Below are 18604 nucleotides of genomic sequence, written 5' to 3' on the forward strand. Positions count from 1 at the left end.
CCACCTCACACTTATCTAGGTTGAACTCCATCTGCCACTTCTCAGCCCAGTTTTGCATCCTATCCCACTGTAACCTCTGACAGCCCTCCACACTATCCACAACACCGCCAACCTTTGTGGCATCAACAAATCTACTTACTCATCCCTCCACTTCCTCATCCAGGTCAATTATAAAAATCACGAAGAGTAAGGGTCCCAGAACAGATCCCTGAGGCACTCCACTGGTCACTGGCCTTCATGCAGAATATGACCCATCTACAACCACTCTGCTTTCTGTGGGCAAGCCAGTTCTGAATCCACAAAGCAATGTCCTCTTGGATCCCATGCCTCCTTATTTCTCAATAAGCCTTGTATGGGGTATCTTATTAAATGCCTTGATGACATCCATATACCCTACATCTACAACTCTACCTTCCTCAACAAATTCAATCAGGCTTGTAAGGCACGACCTGCCTTTGACAAAGCCATGCTGTCTATTCCTAATCATACTATGCCTCTCCAAATGTTCATAAATCCTGCCTCTCAGGATCTTGTCCAACAACTTACCAACCACTGAAGTAAGACTCACTGGTCTATAATTTCCTGGGCTATCTTGAATAAGGGGAGCAGCATCTGCAACCCTCCAATCCTCTGGAACCTCTTCCATTCGGCCCGAAACGTCGACAGTGCTTCTCCTTATAGATGCTGCCTGGCCTGCTGTGTTCCACCAGCATTTTGTTGTTGTTGTTGTTATTATTATTATTATTATTATTATTATTATTATCATAATTATTATTATTTATTTATTTAATTCATTTTATTTATTTATTTATTAAATTTTTAGGAGAATTACATAAAATGAATAGAATATTAGAATAGTGAAAAATTATTATTGACCCTCCCCTCTCCCCCCCCTTAGATCCCTATCTGAAAAAAAAGAAAAGAATAGAAAAAAAAAGAAAAAAGAAAGAAAGAAAAAAGATAGAAAGATTGCCTGGATATCGGAGGATCCCCACATGCTCCATGGAGTTCAATATAACTTTAGTTTTTATTTTCCCCAAATAACTTATAATTTTATTTTCAAAGGACCTCTATACTTAATCCTATCTTTTGTAGATAGGGGTGCCAAATTTTCAAAAATATATCATATTCATTTCTTAAATTATAAGTAATTTTTTCAAGTGGAATGCAGCTATATATTTCATTATTCCAACCATCCATAGTTAAATATGAATCTGATTTCCAAGTAACTGCAATAGCTTTTTTGGCTACTGCCAATGCAATTTTTATAATTTTTTTCTGAAATTTATTCAATTTAGGTTTCGGTATTATCCCTTCAATATCACCTAATTAAAATAATATTGGGCTATGTGGGAGTTGTATTCCAATAATTTGTTCCAATAAAAGTCTTAAATTTATCCAAAAAGGTTGAATTTTAGAACAAGACCAAGTAGAACGTAAAAAGGTACCAATTTCTTGATTACATCAAAAACATTGGTCAGATAAATTTGAAGTTAATCTATTTATTTTATGTGGTGTTATATATAATTGATGTAAAAAATTATATTGTACTAATCTAAGTCGGATATTTATTGTATTTATCATACTATCAAGACATAGTCTTGACCAATTTTTTTCACAAATTTTAATATTGAAATCAGTTTCCCATTTTTGTCTTGATTTATGAATTCCTGTTTTAATTGTCTGTTTTTGAATCAAATTATACATACAAGATGTAAATTTTTTAATTTTTCCTTTTTGAATTAAGATTTCTATTTCATTAGGTTTTGGCATTAATGTTGTTTGACCCAGTTTATCTCGTAAATAGGCCTTTAATTGAAAATAACAGAAAAGAGTGTTATTTGATATTTTATATTTATTTTTAATTGATCAAACGACCAGTCACCTGTATATCTGATCCCTTTTTGAAACCAGTTATGTAAAAGTTGATTATCCATTGTGAAAGGAATAAGCCTATTTTGAATTAAGGTTCTTTTTGCTAATAAGGATTTCTTTATTTCATCATCCATATTTACCTTATTCCATAAATCAATCAAATGTCTTAATATAAGAGATTCTTTCTTTTCCTGTATCCATTGTTGTTTGAATTTCCAGCATCTGCAGATTTCCTCGTGTTTGCACACTAAACTCCCTCCGTTCTTTAGAGCTCCCTAGGGTCCTACTTTCTTTGGCCTCCCAAAATGCATCACGTTACACATATGAGAATTAAACTCCACTTCTCTGACCAACTCACCAGCCAATCAATATTTTTCTGTTACTTGAAATTGTCCTCCTCATAACCACAAAACACCAATTTTTGTGTCATTTTTTAAAAAAAGATTAAAGATCAGCTTTATATGCCACAAACTTCTACAGTTGTGTAGTGGAGAGTATGTTGATGGGCTGCATCAGAGCCTGGTGCAGAAACATCAGTGTCCTTGAACAGAAAATCAGAAGTAGTGGATATGGCCCAGTTCATCACAGGTAAAGCCCTCCCCCCATTGGGCACATCTGCATAGAGTGCTGTCACAGGAAAGCAACATCCACCATCAGGGACTCCCACCACCCAGGCCATGCTCTCTTTTCATTGCTGCCATCAGAAAGAAGGTACCGGAGCCTCAGAGACCCACATCACCAGGTTTGGGAACCGTTACTACCCCTCAACCATCAGGCTCTTGAACCAGAGGGGATAACTTCACTCAACTTCACTTGCCCCATGACTGAAATGTTCCCATAATCTAGGGACTCACTTTCATGGGCTCTTCAACTCATGTTCTTGATATTTATTGTTTGTTTGCTTATTTATCTATCTATTTATTTATGTTTATTTATTCATTTGTTTGTTTGTTTATTTATTTATATTTATTTCTTTTTGTATGTTTGCACAGGCTCTAACCTTTTTCAGACTGGTTGAATGCCTAAGTTGGTGTGGTCTTTCATTGATTCTATTATGGTTATTATTCTATTACAGATTTATTGAGAATTCCCACAAGAAGATGAATCTCAGGGTTGTATATGGTGATATATATGTACTTTGATACCAAGTTTACTTTGCAATTTGAGCATGTACGTGATATACCTTGGACCCTGAGGAATGTTGCTTTGTTAGCTGTGTGCATCTGTACAGTTGAATGACAATAAGTTTGAAGTTGAACTTGAACTTAAAACATCCAGTGAAGTGCACCATTTGTGTCAGTCCAAAGATTGTGCTGGGGCCGGCCTGTAAAAGCGTCACTGTTCTTCTGGCACCAGCACAGCATGCCCAGAACTTACTAACCAGATGTCTTTGGAATGTAAGTGGGAGGGGGAACCGGAGCAAACGCAGGAAACCCCCGTGGTCATGGGGAGAATGTACACCATTTGCTGGTGCGGTAAAGCATTCCGCTACCTTCTACTCTACCATGCTACCTGGTATTCCTCTCCCCTCTATCTCAGAAAATCCTTGGTTATGATGCTCCTTCTTGGCTCTTCCTGGTATCTCCCAGTCTCTTTGGCCTGTCTCTTGGCCTCTCCCAGTCTCTTTGGCCTGTCTCTTGGCCTCTCCCAGTCTCTTTGGCCTGTCTCTTGGTCTCTGCCGGTCTCTTTGGCCTGTCTCTTGGCCTCTGCCGGTCTCTTTGGCCTGTCTCTTGGCCTCTCCCAGTCTCTTTGGCCTGTCTCTTGGCCTCTCCCAGTCTCTTTAGCCTGTCTCTTGGCCTCTGCCAGTCTCTTTGGCCTGTCTCTTGGCCTCTGCTGATCTCTTTGGCCTGTCTCTTGGCCTCTCCTAGTCTCTTTGGCCTGTCTCTTGGCCTCTCCCAGTCTCTTTGGCCTGTCTCTTGGCCTCTCCCAGTCTCTGGTGCCCATTCTGACAGTATGATAATGGAGTCATAAGACCTAGAAGCTGAATTAGGCTATTCGGCTTATCTAGGCTGCTCTGCCATTCCATCATGGCTGATTTATTTTCCCTCTTAACCTCATTCTCCTGTCTTCACCCCATAACATTTGACACCCTTATAAATGAAGAACCTATCAACCTCCGCTTTAAATATACCCAAAGAATTGTCTCTGGCAATGAATTGCACAGATTCACCACCCTCAAGCTAAAGTAATTCCTCCTCGCCTCTGTTCTAAAGGAACATCCTTGTTTCCTGAAGCTGTGGCCTCTGGTCCTAGACTCTCCCACTTTTGGGAACATCCTCTCCACATCCACTCTTTCTAGGCCTTTCAACATTCAATCAGATCCATCCTCATTCTTCAGGACTCCAGTGAGTACAGGTCCAAAGCCATCAAACGCTCCTAATATATTGACATTTATTCCTAGGATCATTCTCGTAAACCTCTTCTGGATCCTCTTCGTCCCCAGCACATACTTCCTTAGATATGGGACCCACAACTGCTCATGATATTCCAGGTGTGGTCTGACTAAAGTTGACTAAAACTGAGCCACACCAGAGCTGTAACTTGGGAATATAGACATCTTTTATAAAAGCCACAGCAAACATTCAGGAGAAAGAGAGTCTAAGAGAATCCAAGAGAACCTCACTACTCACACAATATTCAAAGTATACATATTATCGAATAATAATTATTCTCATTTCCCCCTCCCCCCACTACTTTCAAATCTCTTACTATCTTTCCTTTCAGTTAGTCCTGACGAAGGGTCTCGGCCCGAAACGTCGACAGGGCTTCTCCTTATAGATGCTGCCTGGCCTGCTGTGTTCCACCAGCATTTTGTGTGTGTTGTTGGGAGTTTAGTGTGCAACTGCAAAGAACCCTGAAGATTGCAACACGGGGTAAAAAACAAGACACTACCCTTTATTAGCTAGAGAGTTGAATATGAGAGCAGCATGTACGAGGCCTTATCTGAAATATTATGTGCAGCTTTCATGGCTGGAGTGTGGAAGGGATGTGATTGCTCATGAGAGACTATGAAGGAATTTCACTAGCCTGTTGTGTGAATGGAGTGTCTCAGTTTATTTATTTATTTCTGTGTTTTATTTATTTAGAGACGGCATCACAGTAACATAGTGGTTAGTGTGACCCTACTACAGCCAGAGTTCAGAGTTCAATTCTGGCGCCTTCTGTAAGGATCTTAGATGTTCTCCCAGTGACTGCATGGGTTTCCTCCCACAATGCATAGACCAGCTGGTAGGTGAATTGGTCATTGTAAATTGTCCTGTGATTAGGCTAGTGTTAAATAGCTGGGTTGCTGGGTGATGGGACTTGTATGGCTCCAAGGGCCTGTTCTGTGCCATATCTCTAAATAAATAGATAATTACAACACAGTAATAGGCCATTCTGGCCCAATGAACCCGTGCTGACCAACTGCACCCATGTGACCAATTAGCCTACAATTCCATACATTTTTGGACTGTGGGAGGGAACTGGAGAACCTGGAGGAAGCCCACTCGGTCTGTGGGGATCTGTAACCAGAGGGCATAGGGTTAAAGGTTAAGAGGCTTCAAGGAGGGATATTTTCACCCAGACGGTGGCAGAAGTTGGGAATGGATGACCTGAGAGGGTTGAGAAGGCAGAGACCCCTATAACATCTGAGATGGTACCTACATGAAACCTAATGAGCAGAAGGAAAAAAAAATTGTGCAAACAGTGAAAGTAAGCAAATAGCATTCAAATTGAACCACAGAAGGTTATGGATAAAGCGCTGGTAGATGAGATTAGCTATGTGGGCACCACGGTCAACATTGAGAGATGGGCTGAAGGGCCTGCTATTCTGAGATTGCAGGAGATAGAATGGAGTGACGGCACTTGCAGGCTGCCCCCAGCACCCTCCTCACCGATTTGATTAGTCGCAAATAACGCATTTCACTGTATGTTTCAATGTTTTAATACACATGTGACAAGCCAAGATGATCTTTGCATCCTTGACATTTGGGAGGCAACCGAAGTGCCCAGAGGAAACCCAAGGAGAAAATATAAACTGGTGTTAACCAGAGGTCAGGATCGAACCCAGATCACTGGAGATGTGAGGCAGCCTTTAGTTGTGAATGTGCAATGCAACTTGGAAAAGCAACATTAATTCCAACTGCAGCGCCTGCCCAGTGGGAGAATGTCAGTACATGGGAGGAGAATACAACATGGCATGACCTTGTCCACTCAGTGGCTGACTGCGAACATTAACAGACCCTTCGAGCCCAGCGAGCCTGCATGTGTCAATGTGATCAATTAACCTACTAACCCGTACATCTTTGGAATACGTGAGGAAACTGGAGCACCCAAAGGAAATCTAGGCAGTTAAGGGGAGAATGTGCAAACTCCTTACAGACAGCAGGAACTGAACCCCAATCGGTATCCAAAGTTCAAAAACTTCTATGTACATTTATGATCGAAGTATGTATACTATACATACTGTAGGGAGAATCATCTCCCTACGGGTAGCCACGAAATAAAGAAACCCAATTGAACCCACCACAAAAAGACTGCTAAACACTCAATGTGCAGGAAAAAAACACATCATGCAAACAATAAAAGCAAGCAACTGAGGTTCACGAAAGTGAGTCCACAGCCACAAAGCCAGTCACCACTGCAGCTGATTCAGGAGCCAGTTAGTTGCAGTCCACAGTCTCAGTTCAGTGCAGAGCAAATAAATCTCGTGGAGCAGCAAGCTGAACCAGCCCACCCCTCACCTCAGACCTGACCTTTTTCAATCTGGCCCAGCACTAAAATCATCTAAACCTCAGGTCATTCGCCGCTCTCGGACCCGAGCCCTTCAGCCTTCATCTGACCCATACACACCACACTGCAGCCGTGTTGCCTGGCACTGTAATGCAATTGTTCTAACTGCTATATTGCCAAGTGGCGCACTTGGTAGGTTTATTTGGCCATTGTAAATTTCCCCGGGTCTGCGGGTGAGCCAGCAGAGGCCGGTTGGTCTGGAATCACATCTTCTTTGTAGTAGGGAAATATGAAATAAAATGAGAATTATGTATTTTAAAGATTGTGTTGTAGGTTGTCACGGGTAAATCCCTCCCAACCATTGATCACATCTACATGAAATACAGTCACCAGAAAGCAGTGTCCATCATCAGAGATCCCCAACACAAGGACATGCTCTCTTCTCACTGCTGCCATCAGGAAGAAGATACAGGAGCCTTAGGACTCACACCACCATGTTCAGGATCAGTTATTACCCCTCACCCATCAGGCTCTTGAACCAAGGGGGATAACTCCACTCACCTCAACAGTGAACTGTTCCCACAAACTATGGGCTCATTTCAAGGATTCTTCATCTTATGTTCTCAATATTTATTGCTTATTTATTCATTATTATTATTTATTAATTTTTGTAATTGCACAGTTTGTTACCTTTTGTATATTGGCCAAATGCCCAAATTGGTGCAGTCTTTCATTGATTCTGTTATGGTTATTATTCTATGAATTTATAGAGTTTAAACACAAAACTAATCTCAGGGTTGCATATAGTGACATATATCTACTTTGATAATAAATTTATTTTGAACTTTGAAGTTGCATCTGAAGCTATTGGAGTCAGAGATATGTGTAGCACAGGAGGTGACCATTCACTCCTCCATGCTTCTACTAGCTCTTTTGATCATCTCTTCCTTCCTTACAAGTTTCCAATTGTTTACAAGTTCTTTTTAAAATAAACTATCAAATGCGACCCTTACATTTTCAGGCAATCCACTCCAGATCCATTCTTTACTTAGCTGATTTGCAAAAAAAAATACTACACTACTTTTAGATCAATGACATGAAGAATTCTGTGAAGATACAAATAAATATTATCATCTGGTGTGAAATGTAAATGATTATTTCAATGAATCCATCTTATTAGACCATAAGACATAGGAGCAGTATTAGGCCATTTGGCTCATTGAGTCTGTTCCACCATTCCATCATAGATAATTTATTATCCCTCTTAAACTCATTTTCCTGCCTTCTCCCCCAAACATTTCCTCCAAGAAGATTACAACCTCGTTGTAGGATTTGGAAACTTGTGTGGCTCAGTGACCTGGAGAGCTAGGTTGGTTGGAGTCAGGACATTATGCTTTGGATACTGGTAGGGTTGCCCATGTTAAAAAGGTCAACGAGTAGAGACCAGACTAAGAGTGGTGCATCAGTCCTCTAGGTTCAGGGGTTCACCTCGAGGCTAACAACCCTGACTGGTCAAAAACCTATTGTAAAGAAACCTTCTATACAGACTGAGATGGAGGACCTTCATTGCTGCCCTAAATGCCTGAGGTAGTAAGTAAGTCCCTGTAACATTTGATACCCTTACTAATCAAGAAGCAGTCAACCTCCGCTTTACGTGTAGCTAATAACTTGTGCTCCACTGTCCTCTATAGCAATGAAATCCACAGACCCACCACCCTCTGGCTAAAGAATTCCCTTGTCATCCCTGTTCTAAATAGATATCCTTCTATTCTGAGGTTGTGACCTTTGGTCCTAGACTCTCCCACCATTGGAAACGTTCTCTCCCTGTCCACTCTACCTAGAATTCACAATATTTGATATTTAGAAAAGATGTGTGTTAAGTTGATATCTTATGTTACATACCATTTTTTACAAAGCGCATTGTGTTATTCAGTCGAACTATGTTGATATCCATTTGGCCTACAATTTTCCGGTATCTTCCACAATCACAGGAGTGGCCTGTCAATGCAGCAGAACACAAGAGTGAATTAGAATCACTGACAAATGCCATGTAATTTGTTGCTCCGTGGCTACAGCACATTGTAGTACATAAAAATTCTATGTTACAATAAAAATAAATATGTATTACATATAAAGTGGAAGGCTCTTCCCTCAGAGGGTTGTGAGACTGTGGAAAGAGCTGCCAGCACATGAGGTGCATGCCAGCTCGATTTTTAATGTTTAACAGAAGTTTGGATCAGTACATGGATTGCAGGATACGGTGGGCTGTGGTCCCGGTGCAGGTCGAGGGGAGAAGGCAATTTAAATGGTTTGGCACAGACTAGATGGGCCGAATAGCCAATTTCTATGCTCTACCTTTCTATGACAATGACTCTTAAAAAAATAAGTAGTTAAATAAAAGAGAGCAAAAATAGTGAGATAGTGTTGGCTCATTACCCATTCAGGAATCTGACGGCAGGGCAAGAAGCCATTACTGATACATTCAGTGTATGTCTTTTGGCTCCTGTATCTCCTCTCCAACTGCAGTAATGAATAGAGGGCTTCTCTTGAGTGGTGGAAGTCCTTAATGATGGATGCTATCTTTTTGAGGCATCAGCTTTTGAAGGTGCTGGGGAGGCTAGTGCCCATGAGTTCACTACTTTCTGCAGCTTTTCCCGATCCTGTGCAGAGCCGCCTGCATACCAGATGGTGATGAAAGTCATTAGAGTGTTCTCCAATGCACATCTGTTGACATTTGCTGGAGTCTTTGGTGATGTACCAAATTTCTTCAAGCTCCCGAATAAATATAGCAGCTGACAGTCCCCCTTTGTACATGAGCGAATCTGCAGATGCTGGAAATAAATAAAAACACAAAGTGCTGGCAGAACTCAGCAGGCCAGATGGCAGGAGATAGTGATGACATTTCGATGTTTCAGGAGGGTGATGAAGGGTTTCGGCCCAAAACGTTGTCACTGCCTCCTCCCATAAACGCTGTCTGGCCTGCTGAGTTCTGCCAGCATTTTGTGTTTTCATCCCCTCTTTGTAATTGCATCAACACTTGGGGTCCTGGATAGATCTTCAGAGCTGTTGACATCCAGGAATTTGAAACTGCTCACCCTTGCTCCCTTGATGAGGAATGTTATGTTTTCCCCTGACCTTCTCTTCCTGACAGTAACAATCAATTTCCTGGTCTTACTGGGACTGAGAGCAAGCTTGTTGTTGTGACACATAATCTTATGCGTGGATATTAAAACTTTGGCTTAAATTATGGTTGATGCATCAGTGCCCAAACATTTCATTTCACTTCCCAGGTCCATAAGACATAGGAACACAATTAGGCTATTCAGTTCATCAGACCTTCTCCATCATTCCTTCATGACTGATTTATTATTCCACTCAAACTCATTCCTCTGCCTTCTCTTCATGACGTTTGACGCCATTACTATTCAGGAACCTTTCAAAAGTTCAAAGTCCAAAGGATTCAAAATACATTTATTATCAAACTATATATAAATTTTGCAACCTTGAGATTCATTTGCTTATAGGCAGCCATAAAGCAAGGAACTCAAACGAGCCCAATTAAAAAAAAAGATCAACACCCAATGTGCAGAGAGAGAAAAAAAACACAAACCATGCAAATAAAAGCAAGCAACAGTATTCAGAACCAAATTGAGTCCAAAGACCTTGAACAGCTGGAGTCGGCCCATTTCCTCGGCCTGAGTTCATCACACAGTGGGGCAAATCACCAATATGGAGCTGGGAGCTGGGAGCAGGCTCACAGCTTCAGCGCTGCAGACCTTTACAAATCAGCTCAGTGATCCAACCTCGCCGCTGGTTTAGGCAGACAGGCTCCAAAACTCCTCTCTGATTTGCTTGCTCCAACTCCATCTGGAACTCTGCATCCGTCTCCACCATGCCTCAAACTCGCCCTGACCACTCTCCTCGAACATGCCACGTTTTGACTTAACATTGCATCTGCACGGCTCAACCCCAGATTTCGCTCACCTCTTCATTGATTCCACCAACAGTTTACCCCAGAAAAAGTGTTATTAAAGTCAAGTCGAGTCACTTTTTATTGTCATTTCGACCATAACTGCTGGTGCAGTACGTAGTAAAAATGAGACATCGTTTTTTTTCAGGACTATGGTGTTACATGACACAGTACAAAAACTAGACTGAACTACGTAAAAACCAACACAGAAAAAAAACTGCACTAGACTACAGACGTACCCAGGACTGCATAAAGTGCACAAAACAGTGCAGGCATTATAATAAATAATAAACAAAACAACAAGGCAGTAAGGTATCAGTCCAGGCTCTGGGTATTGAGGATTCTGATAGATTGGGGGAAGAAACTGTTACACAGTCTGGTCATGAGAGCCTGAATGCTTCGGTGCCTTTACCCAGACGGCAGAAGGGAGAAGAGATTGTATGAGGGGTGCATGGGGTCCTTTCTTAATGCTGTTTGCTTTGCGGATGCAGCGTGTAGTATAAATGTCCGTAATGGTGGGAAGAGAGACCCCGATGATCTTCTCAGCTGACCTCACTATCCGCTTCAGGGTCTTGCGATCCGAGATGGTGTGCAATTTCCGAACCAGGCAGTGATGCAGCTGCTCAGGATGCGCTCAATACAACCCCTGTAGAATGTGATGAGGATGGGGGGGGGTGGGAGATGGACTTTCCTCAGCCTTCGCAGAAAGTAGAGACGCTGCTGGGCTTTCTTTGCTATGGAGCTGGTGTTGAGTCGTGTTTCTTTCCTTTTGAACTTCCAGTAAGCTGTCGCCTGACTTCCATAGTGCCATCTTTCAACCTTTGCTTTAAATATACTCAATTACTTAGAACTAACAGCTGTCTGTGGCTATGAACTCCTCAAATTCACTACCCTCTGGCTTAAGAAGTTTCTCCTCATCTCTGTTTCAAATGAATGTCTCTGTATTCTGAGACTGGGCCCTCTGGTCCTAGACTCTGCCACTGTAGGAAACATCCTCTCCACATCCACTCTACCTAGGTCTTTCAATATTTGAAAACGCAAACACGAGGAAATCTGCAGATGCTGGAAGTTCAAGCAACACACCCACAGTGCTGGTGGAACACAGCAGGCCAGGCAGCATCTATCGGAAGAAGCGCAGTCGACGTTTCGGGCCGGAATCCTTCATCAGGAGTGTTCCTTTCAATATTTGATAAGTTTCAATGAGATTCCCCATCATTCTTCTAAACTCCAGTGAGTACAGGTCCAGAGCCATCAAATGCTCTTCATACATTAACCCTTTCATTTAATGGATCATTTTTGTGAACTTCCTCTGGACGCTTAAATTGCAACCTAAGACTAAATAGTAGTTGTCATGCATAATAATAGTCCTCAATGTTCTTTCTGAAATAAAACCAGTCAAAACCAGTTAAAACAAGAGACTTATAAATAAGGTATGGATGCATGGAGTCGGAGGAAGTGTATTGGCATGGATAGTGGATTGGTTAACCAATAGAAGGCAGAGAGTTGGTATAAATGGGTGTTTCTCCGGTTGGCAGTCAGTGGTGAGTGGGGTGCCGCAGGGGTGTGCTGGGTCCGCAGCTGTTTACCATTTACATTGATGATTTGGAAGAGGGGACTGAGTGTAGCGTAGCAAAATTTGCTGATGACGCTAAACTGAGTGGAAAAACAAATTGTACAGAGGATGTGGAGAATCTGCAGAGGGATATAGATAGGTTAAGTGAGTGGGCCAAGGTCTAGCAGATGGAATACAACGTTGGTAAATGCGAGATCATCCACTTTGGAAGGAATAATAGAAGAGCAGATTATTTAAACGGTGAAAGATTGCAGCATGCTGTTGTGCAGAGGGACTTGGGAGTGCTTGTGCATGAATCACAAAAAGTTGTCTTGCAGGTACAACAGGTTATTAAGAAGGCAAACGGAATGTTGGCCTTCATTGCTAGAGGGATTGAATTCAAGAGCAGGGAGGTCATGCTGAAACTATACAGGGTACTTGGTGAGGCCGCACCTGGAGTACTGCGTGCAGTTCCGGTCTCCATATTTGAGGAAGGATATACTGGCTTTGGAGGCAGTGCAGAGGAGGTTTACCAGGTTGATTCCAGGGATGAAGAGGTTAACATATGAGGAGAGAATGAGTCGCCTGGGACTATACTCTCTGGAGTTCAGAAGAATGAGAGGGGATCTTATAGACACATACAAAATTTTGAAAGGGATAGATAAGCTAGAAGTAGAAAAGTTTTTTCCAATGTTAGTTGAGACTAGAACTAGGGGACATTGCCTCAAGATTCAGGGGAGAAAATTTAGGACGGAGATGAGGAGAAACTGTTTTTCCCAGAGAGTGATGAATCTGTGGAATTCTCTGCCCAGGGAAGCAGTTGAGGCTTCTTCACTAAATATATTTAAGATACAGTTAGATAGGTTTTTACATAGTAGGGGAACTAAGGGTTATGGGGGAAAGGCAGGTAGATGGAGCTGAGTTTACGGACAGATCAGCCATCATCTTATTGAATGGCGGGGCAGGCTTGATGGGCCAGATGGCCGACTCCTGCTCCTATTTCTTATGTTCTTATGTTGTAAAATGAAACTGAAAGTTCTCATGGTAAAACTGTCTCTGTTGCATAATTGATACTTAAATACCGTTAAGTCAATTACATCACTAGACTATCTGTATGGAAGTTCACTCAGTCCATTGTGAACAACTCGCTGGAGGAACTCTGTGAGTCAGGCAGCTATCTATGGATGGGAATAGACAGTTGATGTTTCAGGCCAAGAGCCTTCATCTAGTCTAGAAGGGAATGGCACAGTAGGTGGGAGGAGCTGACAGCGTACAAGTTTCCCAGTGATTGGTGAAACCAGGTGGGTATGTGGGGAGAGGGGAGGAAGTGAGAAACTAAAGGTGATAGGTGGAAGAGGTAAAGGGCTGAAGAAGGAAGGAATCTGATAGGAGAGGAGAGTGGACCATGGGAGAAAGGGAAGGATTTAATGGGTGAGTGTGGAGAACAGAAGGAGTAACAGGGGAGCCAAACTGGGGAATTGAAAAAGGGGGAGAGAAACTAATAGAAATCACACTCTCCGTCACTGTTGTCCAGCTCCATGTTGACTATCACACTCTCCGTCACTGTTGTCCAGCTCCATGTTGACCAGCACACTCTCCGTCACTGTTGTCCAGCTCCATGTTGACCAGCACACTCTCCGTCACTGTTGTCCAGCTCCATGTTGACCAGCACACTCTCCGTCACTGTTGTCCAGCTCCATGTTGACCAGCACACTCTCCGTCACTGTTGTCCAGCTCCATGTTGACCAGCACACTCTCCGTCACTGTTGTCCAGCTCCATGTTGACCAGCACACTCTCCATCACTGTTGTCCAGCTCCATGTTGACTATCACACTCTCCGTCACTGTTGTTCAGCTCCGAGTGTCTACTGAATTCAGTATTTGGTCTATTGATAGTTTTACCCTTCCCTTTGTTATCTACCAACCAGACCATTTCAAAACACAAATAAAGTAGTTAAACACATCTAAGTAATTAAAATCATTTTGGTATCAATCAGATAAGCTGTAAGTTAACTCATTTTACTTAAAAGGGCCGAATCATAGCAAGGGAACTGAGTTTTGTTTCTTTTATTGTGTCTAACATGAGTATGGTGGGGTGGAGATAGGTCTTTATCAAAGGAAGTGTAAAGCACCTCTTCTCTCAGCTAGCCTGCAGGTCATCCTTGGACAAAGTGTAGTAGCTGCTTAGTCCCATCCCCCCCCACATACCCCTCCCCACTGATCAGGGTCACATGAAGCCATGGGAGCAGGTGGTGGATGGTTGTATGAGCAGCTGGTGCATATCACAAGTCCTGTTATGCGACCACTGACACCAGGAAGACATTCTCTGAGGGGTATTGGTAATGGCTGGGGTCACCCATCTTTTAAAACCTCTGCCCAGGAGAAGGCAATAGCAAGCCACTTTTGTAGAAAAATTTGCCAAGAATAATCATCGTCATGGAAAGCTCATTAATGCATTTCAAGACGTACAAAAGAGCTGGATGAACTCAGCAGGTCGGGCAGCATCCGTTGAAAGAAGCAGTCACTGTTTTGGGTCGAAACCCTTCGTCAGGACTAAAGAAGGAGGGGGCAGGGGCCCTATAAAGAAGGTGGAGAGAGGTTGGAAAACCAATCGGAGGAAAGATCAAGGGGTGGGGGAAGGGAAGCAGTGAGGTGATAGGCAGGAGAGGTGAAGAAGGAATCTAAGGGGAAAGCACTATGGGTAGTAGAAGAAGGCAGAATCATGAGAGGTGATAGGCAGCTGGAAGAGGAGACAGACTAGAGGTAGGATGGGGAAGGTAGAGGGAGGGAATTACTGGAAGTTGTTATGTTCATTAATGCATTTGTCTTACGGCACGGTACATACTGAACGAATGAACGAACGTGAGCAACTGGACTTCAAAAGTCAGAAATGTCCAGTTTTGAATTTTCCATGTGATGCAGACTTTCATCTAGAGCTTTCCAAGGGAATGTGGCATCTCTTTGACACTGAAAGATAATGGGTGGCACGCTAGTGTAGTGGTTAGCACAACGCTTTATGGTACAGGCAACCTGGGTTCAATTCCCGCCGCTACCTGTAAGGAGTTTGTACGCTCTGTACATGACCATGTGGGTTTCCTCCTGGCGCTCTGGTTTCCTCCCACAGTTCAAAGACAAACCGGTTGGTAGGTTAATCGGTCATTGTAAATTGTCCAGTGATTAGGCTAGGATTAAATTGGAGGATTGCTGGGAGGTACAGCTCAAAGGGTCGGAATGGCCTATTCTGGACTAGATCTCTAAAATAAAGAAATATTGTTGAAATTACGGTACATTTTAGTCATCAGGTCCCATACCTGGTTGGCCTTTGTTTCCTGGAGGTCCTGGGTACCCTCTATTTCCTTTGTCGCCTGTGTAATAATGAACAGAAAGTCACAATCTTGTCTCGCAGAGAACTGATTATTATCTGATTGCATCATATTTGTGAAAGAGAGCTTTGTAAAATTTATAACAGGAAGGAAACATTGACAGCTTTTTTCTCTCTATAGATACTGCCTGACCTGCCGAGTTCCTCCAGAACTTTGTGTGTGTTGCTCTGGATTTACAGCATCTGCGGAGAGGTGATGAACACTGGAACCAGTTGAGGGGTGGGGAGGGGATACCTGTGTATGAAGTGAGTGGAAGGGGGAAGGAGATAAAGATGTGCAAAAAGTGGCTGGGAGATGGTGGGAAAAGGGACCAAAAGGGGAGGTTCAGATTGGAAAATACAAAAGAGAGGTGAAAATAGATATCAAACCATAGGAAAATGACGCTGGAGAGATAGTAATGGGAGACAATGAAAAGGTGGATAAACTGAATAAGTATTTGTTATCAGTCTTCACTGTGGAAGACACCAACAGCATGGTGTCAGGGGGCATGATGTGTGTGAAGTTACCATAACCAGAGAGAAGGTTCTTGGGAAAATGAAAGGTCTGAAGGTAGATATGTCGCCTGGACCAGATGGTGTACACCCCAGAGTTCTGAAAGAGCAGGCTGAAGAGGTTGTGAAGGCATTAGTAACGATCTTTCAAGAATCACAGGATTCTGGAATGGTTCCAGAAGACTGGAAAATTGGAAATGTCACTCCACTCTTCAAGAAGGGAGAGAGGAAGCTATAGAATCGGAATCAGAGTCAGGTTTATTATCAGTGGCATGTGACGTGAAATCTGTTAACTTAGCTGCAGCAGTCCAATGCAATACACAATATAGAAGAGATAAATAAATAAATAAATTACAGTACCTGTATATTGAATAGATTAAAAAATGTGCAAAAAACAGAAATACTGTATATTAAAAAAAAAAGTGAAATAGTGTCCAAGGGTTCCATGTCCATTTAGGAATCGGATGGCAGAGGGGAAGAAGCTGTTCCTGAATCACTGTGTGTGTGCCTTCAGGCTTCTGTACCTCCTACCTGATGGTAACAGTGAGAAAAGGGCATGTCCTGGGTGCTAGAGGTCCTTAATAATGGAAGCTGCCTTTCTGAGACACCGCTCCCTGAAGATGTCCTGGGTACTTTAAAGGCTAGTACCCAAGATGGAGCTGACTGGATTTACAACCCTCTGCAGCTTTTTTCGGTCCCATGCAGTAGCCCTTCCATACCAGACAGTGATGCAGCCTGTCAGAATGCTCTCCACAATACATCTATAGAAATTTATGAGTTAGTCAGACTTCAGTGGTTGGGAAGATATAGTTGACTATTGAGGATAGGGTCTCGGTACTTGGAGGCACATGATAAAATAGGCTGTAGTTAGCATGGTTTCTTCAAAGGAAAATCTTGCCTGATGAATCTATTGTAATTCTTTGAAGAAATAACAAGTAGGATAGAGAAAGGAGAATCAGTTCATGTTGTGTACTTGGATTTTCAGAAGGCAGTTGACATGGTACAATACTTGAAGCTGCTTATCAAGCTATAAGCCCGTGTTATTACAGAAAAGATTCTAGCATGGATAAGGCGTGGCTGTTTGACAGGAGATAAAGAGTGGGAGTAAAGGAAGCCTTTTCTGGATGGCTGCCAGCGACTAGTGGTGTTCCACAGGGATCTGTGTTGGAACCAATTATTTTTACATTGTATGTCAATAATTTGGATAATGATTTTGTTGCCCAGTTGCAGACAATATGCAGATTGGTCAACGGGTAGGTAGTTTTGAGGAAGTAGAGGGGCTATAGAAGGATTTAGACCGATTAGGAGAATGTGCAAAGAAATAGGAATACAGTGTTAGGCAATGTATGGTCTTGCACTTGTAGAAGAAATGAAATAGAGTGAACATACAAAAAACTGAAGCACAAAGGGCTTGGGAGTCCTTGTGCATGATTACCTGGGCTCGGTCTGTGGTGAGGAAAGCAAATGCAATGTTAGCGCTCATTTTAAGAGGATTAGACTATAACAGGCTAGGATGTAATGTTGAGACTTTCTAAAGCCCTAGGAAGGCCTCGCTTGGAGTATTGTGAGCAGTTTTGTGCCCCTTATCTTAGAAAGGATGTGCTGAAACTGGAGAGGGTTCAAACGAGTTTCACAAAAATGATCCCAGGATTAAATGGCCTGTCATATGAAGAGAGTTTGATGGCTCTGGGCCTGTATTCACTGGAATTCAAAAGAATAAGGGGAGACCTAATTGAAACCTATTGAATGGTGAAAAGCTTTGATAGAGAGCATGTGAATTTCTTTAGCCAGAGTGTGGTGAATCTGTGGAATTCCTTGCCCAAGGTATATGTGGAGGCCAAGACTTTGTGTATATTTATGAAAGAGATTGATATATTTTTGATTTATTAGTTCATGAAGGGGTACTGGGAGAAGGCGGGAGATTGGGGCTGAGAGGAAAATTTGATCAGCCATGATGAAATGGCGGCGCAGATTTGAAGGGCCAAATGGCCTAATTCTGCTCCTGTATCTTATGGTTGAAAGGAGCATAAGGTGGTGTTCCTCCACCCTGAGTGTGGCCTCATCTTGGCATAAAAAGAGGCCATTGGGTTGACATGTTGGAACAAGAATGGGAATTACAATTAAAATGTTTGGCTGTTGGGTAGTTTCACTTGTGGCGGATGTAGCGGAGGTGCTCGATGAAGTGGTCTCCCTGTTTACAAAGGAAGCCACATTGGGAGCACCGGGTAGAATCTATTAGCTTTATTTGTCACATGTATATTGAAATGGACAGTGAAATGCAACATTTGTGTCAAATCAGATCAGTGAGGATGTGCTGGGGGCAGCCCGCAAATGTCGCCATGCTTTCAGCGCCAGTACAGCATGCCCCCAATTTACTAACCCTGACCTGTACATCTTTGGACTGTGGGAGGAAACTGGAACACCCAGAAGAAGCCCATGCAGTCACAGGGAGAAGGTACAACCCCGTTACCCACAACAGTAGGAAGTGACCCCGGATCAGCGATTTCTGACACAATAACGCGATTGCTCTGGCTGCTATCGTGCCAGCTCATGCTGCTTCTGCCGGACCTGTTGAGTCCGTTCTATACATGGATCATTGCTCCAGATTCCAGCATCTGTGG

The 18604-nt window shown here is 42.7% G+C and overlaps 1 protein-coding gene across 1 annotated transcript in view; it reads right to left on the reverse strand.

Annotated features, from left to right (window-relative positions):
* The window catches only part of LOC140722387 (collectin-10-like), a 151673-nt gene that overhangs the window by 23620 nt on the left and 109449 nt on the right, over positions 1-18604 (reverse strand). Inside the window, exons 5-6 of the mRNA XM_073037165.1 lie at positions 15421-15474; positions 8491-8586 (exon numbers count right to left, since the gene is read on the reverse strand). Coding sequence (XP_072893266.1) covers positions 8491-8586; positions 15421-15474 — 150 coding nt within the window. The remainder of the gene's footprint in view (positions 1-8490; positions 8587-15420; positions 15475-18604) is intronic.

The sequence above is a fragment of the Hemitrygon akajei genome, chromosome 1 (genome assembly GCF_048418815.1).
Source record: "Hemitrygon akajei chromosome 1, sHemAka1.3, whole genome shotgun sequence".
NCBI lineage: Eukaryota > Metazoa > Chordata > Chondrichthyes > Myliobatiformes > Dasyatidae > Hemitrygon > Hemitrygon akajei.